Genomic DNA, 8,514 nt, shown 5'->3' with positions numbered 1-8,514 from the left:
TCCTGGATTCCCTGTGTTTCCAGTTCCTATCTGTACCAGTGTACATCCTCTGGCCTAGCCAGATTTGTAAGGGAGAATTGGGATCATGATGGGGGGCGGGAGGGTGGGGGGAGCGCAAGCATTTAGGAACTAGAGGAAAGTTGGATGTTTCATTGTTTCTACACTGCACTCTGACTGGTTGTCTCCTCCCCGAGACCCTTCTGTAAGGGGATGTCCAGTTGCCTACAGATGGGTCTTGGGTCCCCAATCTGCAATCCTCCTCATTCATAATGATGTGAATTTTTGTTCTTTGATGCCTGATACCTGAGCCCTTCGACACCTCATGCTCACACAGGCTGGTGTGCTTCTTCCATGTGCAGTCCTGAATTATTTTATCAGATTTTTTTAAACCCTAGATTGGGCTTTTCCTTAACCTTAATAGCTGGGGTTCAAAATACATAGGAATTTTATTTTCAATGCCTATATCCCTATGAGTTTCTGAAGCTGTAAATCTTTATGGGAGGAGAAAGCCTCATCCTTCTCCCCTACAGTGGTTGGAGCTTAGCAGGCAAATGGGTAACCCATCATGTAACTAATACTAGCACCTAAAAATTAAGAGAGAATGACAACTCAGTTTTATGATACCCAACAAACCTTCCATTTTGTTGATAAAATGCTTCTTCAAATTCCCGTAATGTTTTACGTAGTTTCTTTTTTTCAGCTCTAGCTTTCCAGAGTTGTTCCAATAATTCAGGCCTAAAAGTAAAGCGGGACGAAAACACTGAGAAAGCACTACTGACTCATTAGATTCTGGCTGCAATACTTGGCCAATGGACCTGAATTTGTTCTGGATGCAAGTGTCTCTTCCTGGTTCCCTGACAGAAATTTCTTCCCTGGCTTTTTGAATGTTGTTGTGGGTCTTTTCCTTCTTGCGCATTTCTTTCACTTTTGTCTGTATACTATTATGTTTTTAACCTTGCTACCTTAGCACAATTTTGTTTTTATTGTTTCCTGTTGGATCTCCCAGCTGTGAAGCACAGGAGTGGATGCATAATGATACTAACTGATACAAGGGGATACAGGGAATTCAGGGGTGGGGGAGTGGATGATGGTCAGGGAAAGGGGATTTCGGGGATAAATAATGAAGATGGGAGGGAGCACTAGAATGGATTGTGATTGCATAACATCCTTAAAGGTGATTTAACCACGGGGTGGTGGGGTAGTGACAGGGAATGCTCTAAAATTAATGTGAGGGTGATTGTACAATTCTCCTTGATATGACTGAATGTTTGAATTATACATTATGTAAATAACTTAATAAAACTGTTGGGGAGAAAAAAGTCAACTGGGGAGCTTTTAGAATATGCCAATGAATTTCTAAGCTCTACCACAGACCAATTAACTTAAAAGAGCTGAAAGCAGTAGGCGGTATCAGTACTTTAAAAAATAAGTCTCCCTTCCTGGTTACATAATGTAGTTAGGGTTAAGAACCACTGGTATACCCCATAGAATCCACAAATAAAGACGGTGGTCCAGAGCAAACTAAGAGGTACATTTTCACTCATTACACAGGAAGTGGGAATGACAACAGGTATTTGAAAATCACACTTCTTTAAAAGGGTGTTATCTTTTGAGTATTAAAACCAATTTCCGCAAAGTTCTAAATTAGTATTTAACATCAAATCTCTTGTTATAAGCTATATTATCAATATACATTATGTAGAGCATAATCTTTACTACACAAATAAAAGTCACAAGCCAGCATACATACATTGAAGCTGCTCGAGTACTTGACAATCGGAGATCCAGAGCCAACTTTTCTTGGTTTTCTTCAACATCAGATTCTGAGTTTTCTAAAGAACTTGAAAAAGAGTGTGTCTGTACAGCAGTTTTCAGAATATCACTGAACTCAGATGACAGACTAACACCATCTTCTTCTTCTTCCTAAAAATATATGCATGCAGAAAGTCAAACAGGCCCCTTAACTGTCACTTTTCCCTGAAGAAAGCAACCAGAGAATGATTTCTCTAAAGATTACCTTAATTTCCTCAAAAAAATGTGCAGTTTCTCCTTCTATGATTGGCTGTAACATCTGCACCCTTCGCTTGGTGGATGGAGATCCCTATAGTTATAAATACAAAGGTTTACATGGTAAATTTTCGAAGTGTTCAGTGGGAAAATTTAACTTCTGCTTTTATTCCCCTTTCTATGTTTGCACAAAAGTGACCTATAGTAATTACATCTAAATAAGTCTTGAACTATTTCAATAAATTATTGGAATTTTAAATGATAAACCATCTTATGAGGAAATTTTTCCTTTATTAGCAGTTCTCAACTATTTTGATTTAAGGACCCCTTTATATTTTTTTATTTTAATTATAGCTTTATGGGTATAATTCAAATACCATAAAATTTAGCCATTAAAAGTATACACTTTGGTGGTTTTATGCATATGCACATGGTTGAACAACCATCACCACCATCTAATTCCATAATGTTTTCATCACCTGTGGAGCCCTGGTGGTATAGTGGGCAATGGGATGCTAACTATAAAGTCAGAAGTTTAAAAGCCACCAGCTGCTTGATGGGAGTAAGATGAGGCTTCATACTCCTGTACAGTTATACTCTCAGAAACTCACAGAATTCTACCCTGTCCTATAGGGTTTCTATGAGTTGGAATCAACTCAATGACTGTGAGTTTAGTTCTTCATCACCTCAAAAAGAAACATACCAGTTAATGGCCACTCCCTATTTGCCTATGCCCTCCACCCTCTCAAACCCTTGTCAAACTCTATGGATTGGGTTTATCTATTCTAGAAATTTCATATAAATTAAATCACACAATATGGAGTCTTTTGAGTCTGGCTTATTTCATTTAGTATGATGTTTTCAGAGTTACTCATGCAACATTTATCAATACTTTTCCTTTTTGATCTCCCTTCATTTCTTTTTATGCCTAAGTAATCTTCCATTGTATGGATATGCTACATTTTCCATACATTTTGGCATTTATGAATAATGCTATGAAGATTTGTACATAAGGTTTTGTGTAGGCCAATGTTTTAAATTCTTTTGGGCATATACCCAGGAGTAAGATTGCTGGCCATTAGTTAACCTCTGTTTAATGTTTTGCGGAAATGCCAGTTTTCAAAGTTCCTGTGACATTTTACATTCTCGCCAGAAGTTCCAATTTCTCCACATCTTCACCATTACTTATTGTCTATCTAATATACGGGTCACCAAAAGTAAGAGCTGACTAAGCAACCATTAGTTCATAGTATCATGATATAATCTTGATTTGCATTTACCTAATGACTGGTTTTGCTAGCATTTTTAATATGCTTATTGGGAGAAGTAGACCAGCCCGTGTGATCATGAGATGTTGACGAAAAGACGTATCAGACACTCTACTGGGAGGGTAGAGTGAGAGTGGGTTGGAAAGAGGGAACTGATTACAAGGATCTACTGTATATGTGACCTCCTCCCTGGGGGACGGACAACAGAAAAGTGGGTGAAGGGAGACGTCGGACAGGGCAAGATTTTACAAATTATCAAGGACTCATGAGGGAGGGGGGATCGGGGAAGAAGGGGAAAAATAAGGACCTGATGTCAGGGGTTTAAGTGGAGAGCAAATGTTTTGAGAATGACGAGGGCAATGAATGTACAAATGTGCTTTACACAACTGATGTTATGTATGGATTGTGATAAGAGTCGTATGAGCCGCTAATAAAACGATTAAAAAAAAAACATCCAACCAACTCAACTTGAAGAGGCACGGATACAATAAGGAACCAGAACTCATTTGCAAAGTAATTGGACAGACCCTCTCAGAAGGGCCACTTGGAACAGATGATAAATCCAGGGTGTAGTGTGGCACTGATGAACCACAACTATCCTCTAGTTCCTCACAATTTCCTCCCCTTACTATTAAGGAATTTCTTTGCTTTTTTTTTAAAAGATCATTTTATCAGGGGCTGTTACATACATCAATTGTATCGAGCATATTTGTACATATGTTGCCACCATTATTTTCTAAACATTTACTTTCTATTTGAGCCCTTGGTATCAGTTCCTCTTTTTTCCCTCCTTGACCCATCATCCCACCCGTGACCCCTTGATAAATTATAAATTATTATTATTTTTATATCTTACACCGACCGCTGTTTTCCTTCCCCTATGGTTTCTGTTGTTCCTCTCCCTAGGGGAGTGTGTGGTCATGTGCTGATCATTGTGATCTGTTCCCCTTCCTGCCCTCCTCTCCCCACCCTCCTGTTACCGCTACTCTCATTTCTGTTCCTAAGGGGTTTATCTGACCTGGATTCTGTGTGTTGTGAGCTCTTATCTGTACCAGCACACATGCTAGCCCTAAGTGAAGGCAAGACGGGGTTTATGATAGGGGGAGGTGAGGACGTCTCAAGGAAACAGAGGAATAGCATATGTTTCATAGGAGTTATACTGTGCCCTGGTTGACTCATCCCTGCCTTGTAACCCTTTTGTAAGGGGATGTCCCATTGTCTACAGATGGGTTTCATCTCTTCTTGTGTTGAGGGAGGACTTTGAGCAGAGGCCCAAAGTCCATCCACTTAAGGAATTTATTTGTTTTACCTTATTAATCATGTTAGATTTGTGCATGCTCATTTGTATATCTAAAGATCGTTCGGTACATGGAAGTTAAAGATAGATAACCCTTCACAAACAGTAACAGGAGTAATTTGTTATTATGCAATTAATGAACATCATGATAGCTACAATAGATTTTACACTTGATCTTAGCCAAAAGGCTGAGAAGCAATTCATAAAATTGATTTTTTAAAGATATGAATTTAAATAGAAACTAAGCAATAAATCTGAAATACAGAGCTTTAAAATTCTGCTTCTGCCACATAGGTATTAGCTGATCATGGACTCATCAGCACCGATCTGAACCTCAGTTTCATCATCGGTGAAACGGCAAGATTTAATGATGCAGTCTTACATTACAATGCTTTTACTGTACCTGCAAGAGAGTGGGCACTTACTATTAGCTTCCTATTCTTTAAAATTATTAACTTCACAATTTATAATATTTCTTTCTAGGCTATAAATTTCTCCAATATGCTATCATACTGTCTTGATAAATATATAAATAAAATAAATCCACACGTATTGACTTACAAGGATAGGAGTGATGCTCGCTCTTGTCAGCATCTGCTTTACAAGTCTGTATCTATCATATAGAGGTTTAACAATGTGCCTTTCTTCCCTTGTCACCTACATGAAAAAGAAAAACAATCAGAAATCTATACTGCATAAAACATTGATATATCCTTTCTCTTGATTTTTAAAAATTTATTTTAAATAAACAATCTCCCAAGAGTAAAACATTAATGTTTTCTAAATAACTCTGAAGAACAGCCCAGAAGTAATTCATGTTCTTTTATGATACCAATTCAAATTTTTTTAGAAGAGAGGCATTACCGGCCTTCCATGTTGACTTTCATAGTATAAAAGACTTTTCTGTAGAGAACTTTTCTCTTCTACCAAATGGTCTTTTGTCATTTTCTAAAATTTAAAAAAAAAAAAGCAAAGCACAAAATTCCAATTAGCACCACTATTATCACTCTTACCCCCACAATGTAAATATAAATAATTGGGTTGAAAGGATAGCACCTCACCAGCCACTCCACACCAATAAGAACTCATCCTTTACAAACAACATTTTTGGGGAATCAAATCCCTACCCCCACTGGTGTCTGGATTTATCTTTATCTGAAGAAATTATGAATACTAGATTTGTGACTTTGGGCAAGTTATTTAATCCCTTTGTGTTCAACATCTTGAATTTTTTAAATGGGGATACTACATACTTTACTTCGTAAGATTCTAATGTAGACTAAACTACACCTAGCACATAGTAAGCGCACACAAATGCTAGTTATTTTATTTACTGTTGCATGTGGTCTTTTTTATTACCAAGGCTATGAAGACACACACACACACACACACGCACAAAGTATAATTCCAATTTTCTCTTAAACGATTAACAAAAACTGATAGTAAAATGGAAAAATTCTACAAAAAGCCCAAAATCAATGTGTACCTAGAATTCTACTCTATGGCTTTAGTTTCCCTTCATCTAGGTTGGCACTTTCTTTACACTGTAATGCTACTTTTCATATTCTAAATAGTAGGCTTCCCAAACTTACTTGTTTACAGAATCTCCCCACATAGTTCAATGGATTACCTAGTAGCATCCCAAAGAATCTGTTACACAGAATGCTCTATAACACTACACCAAATCAACTCTCTACATAGTCCTAGGACTTTGAGTTAATACCACCCTGTCTCTCATTAGAAATTATGGGATTAAAAAAAATTCACTGGATAGTATCATTTTATAACAAATATCATTTTAGACTATAAACATTCAGTAGAGGGTGACTAAGAATAGTATCTCTGTAAAACACTTTGATTTCAACAAACTCAAGCTTGAAAGTTAAAGCTTTCAATAAGAAGTCTGATCTAATCAAAAGTAAAGCTAATCTAATCAAAATTATAGAACATGAGCATTTTAAGGCAGGAAAACGAAATTAAAAAACACGAAGTCAAAGAACTAAAATTATTAATTCAATTCTGTACATGAGAGAAAACACCAATATTTAAGACTATGAAGATTAGACGTTCACCTGAGACCATCTACCTCTGCTCTCTCAGCAAATTTCCTGATAATTGATTTTGGTTGGCAAGTGCTTTGCCCACAACGCAGTCGGCATGAATTTGACTGAATAATAGAAAAAGTGTGTTGGCAGCATTCTTTCACAAACTACTCTGAGCAAAAACCACAGCTCAAAATTACTTTGATATCTTCTGGAAGACATCTCTCAACACGTTTTTCTTTCAGCCTTTTCAGAATAAGTTCAAGTGTTGCTTCCTTAGATGGTTTCCTCTCCCTCTGACTGACCCTGGACTCATCTTCATTTTCTTCATCTTCATGGTCTAGAGAAGAACCAAAGCTTTTTGGAAGAGTGTTACTACGTGGACGTGTCTGAGGTATAAATTCTCCATCAGAGCCTTTGTGTTTTGCATCTGCATTTCAGAACCAGGAGAATGGATCAATAATTATGAATTTAGCTAACGTGATTAAAAGAGTAAACAAGATTTATAGCACAAAACAATACAGTAAAAGCATATAGTCTTGGAAATTTCAAATTCATATGGCTTATTTGTATTTATACAGACAGCAAGGGAAGTAACAAGATTCTTTAAGTTCATGGGGAAAAACCTATCTGTTTATACCATTTTCCCACAAGCTTTAAAAGCCCTCAATACGATTAAACATTTTTTAGCCAATATACATAGAAAATCTACTATAAAGATGCTGTGTTAAGCACTGTAGATACCGAAATAAATGAAACAGTCATAATTACCTGCTTTCATAAAGAGTGCATTCAGGAAGAAAAAACAATAACCAAGTAATCAGATTAAAAACAAAATCATTTCAAAGAGCGGTAAATGCTATAAAGACGGTGTTATCTGTTTTGAAAGGGTGTGTTTTGTGGAAGAACAGCTACAATGGATGGGATTGAGAGAAAAGACTTCTCCTAGATGTTAGTATCCAAGTTGAATATAAAACAAGGAGTTTATTTATGCAGTATGATAGTTAGGTTTTGTGTCAATTTGACAGGGTCAGGACTCTTAGTGGCTTGACAGTTGAAGCCTAATAATAAGTGTGACCTAACACAATGTAATCAACTCCATAATGGAATCTGCTGTGAGCAGGCAAGTAGTTATAAGAGGACTGGGATAAAGCGTAACCCTTTACTCAGGTCACAGCCCTAAGACAATTAAAAGGTTTCCTCTGGTGTATGGCCTACTTCCTATACAAGTAGATACCCTGGAAAGCTTGTAGGAGAAAGATGAGACTTTCTGCTCCCATAAAGTTAGTGTTGGAAACTCTTGGGGACAGTTCTACCTAGGTCAACATGAGTCAGAATGGACTCGTGGCAGCGAGTTTGATTTGGTGGAAAGCGTGCTTGTTTTTTGCTGGGTCTTTATGCTTAATCTGGCTCATCAACCTCGGGTTCTTTGGACTTAACCAACTTCCTGCAACTGTCTGCCAATACCAGATTCATTCACCTCTCCCATCACAAACTGGTCAGTTGACCTTGGATCCATCAACCTCTGCAGCTTGTGATATTACTGCTGTTCCTGGGTTCATCAGCCCACAACCCATGGATTTGAAACTAAGATGGACTTGCCTGCTTCTACAACTATACAGGCCATTTTCTTGATATAAATTTCTGTGTGTGCATGTGGATATGTGTGTAAATTATTGGTTTTGCTTCTCTAGAGAAGACAGCCTAACACACCTATCATATTAGATTTTAGAAATGAACATTCTTACCCAGTTGAGTCAATAGTTTTATGTAAAAGCTCTAAGAACTGGCATGTTAAAGGAACAGAATGAAAGAGAAGAAACTGGTATGAATAATGTAAAGGACAAAAGTGTAAAAAGTTTCAAAGGTCACAATGTGGAGTTTAAATTATATCGTAAGT

At 37.2% G+C, this 8,514-nt stretch overlaps 1 protein-coding gene across 1 annotated transcript in view; it reads right to left on the bottom strand.

Annotated features, from left to right (window-relative positions):
• Nucleotides 1-8,514, bottom strand: part of FAM13B (family with sequence similarity 13 member B) — a 66,843-nt gene that overhangs the window by 4,749 nt on the left and 53,580 nt on the right. The window contains exons 14-19 of the mRNA XM_045285032.1: nucleotides 6,815-7,044; nucleotides 5,437-5,520; nucleotides 5,134-5,229; nucleotides 2,018-2,101; nucleotides 1,751-1,923; nucleotides 634-735 (exon numbers count right to left, since the gene is read on the bottom strand). Coding sequence (XP_045140967.1) covers nucleotides 634-735; nucleotides 1,751-1,923; nucleotides 2,018-2,101; nucleotides 5,134-5,229; nucleotides 5,437-5,520; nucleotides 6,815-7,044 — 769 coding nt within the window. The remainder of the gene's footprint in view (nucleotides 1-633; nucleotides 736-1,750; nucleotides 1,924-2,017; nucleotides 2,102-5,133; nucleotides 5,230-5,436; nucleotides 5,521-6,814; nucleotides 7,045-8,514) is intronic.

This window comes from Echinops telfairi, unplaced genomic scaffold (genome assembly GCF_000313985.2).
Source record: "Echinops telfairi isolate 266 unplaced genomic scaffold, ASM31398v2 ScPeMD7_7469;HRSCAF=8507_1, whole genome shotgun sequence".
NCBI classification, from domain to species: Eukaryota; Metazoa; Chordata; class Mammalia; order Afrosoricida; family Tenrecidae; genus Echinops; species Echinops telfairi.
Note: the sequence above shows the minus strand (reverse complement) of the source record. Positions and strands in the feature narration are given on the sequence as shown.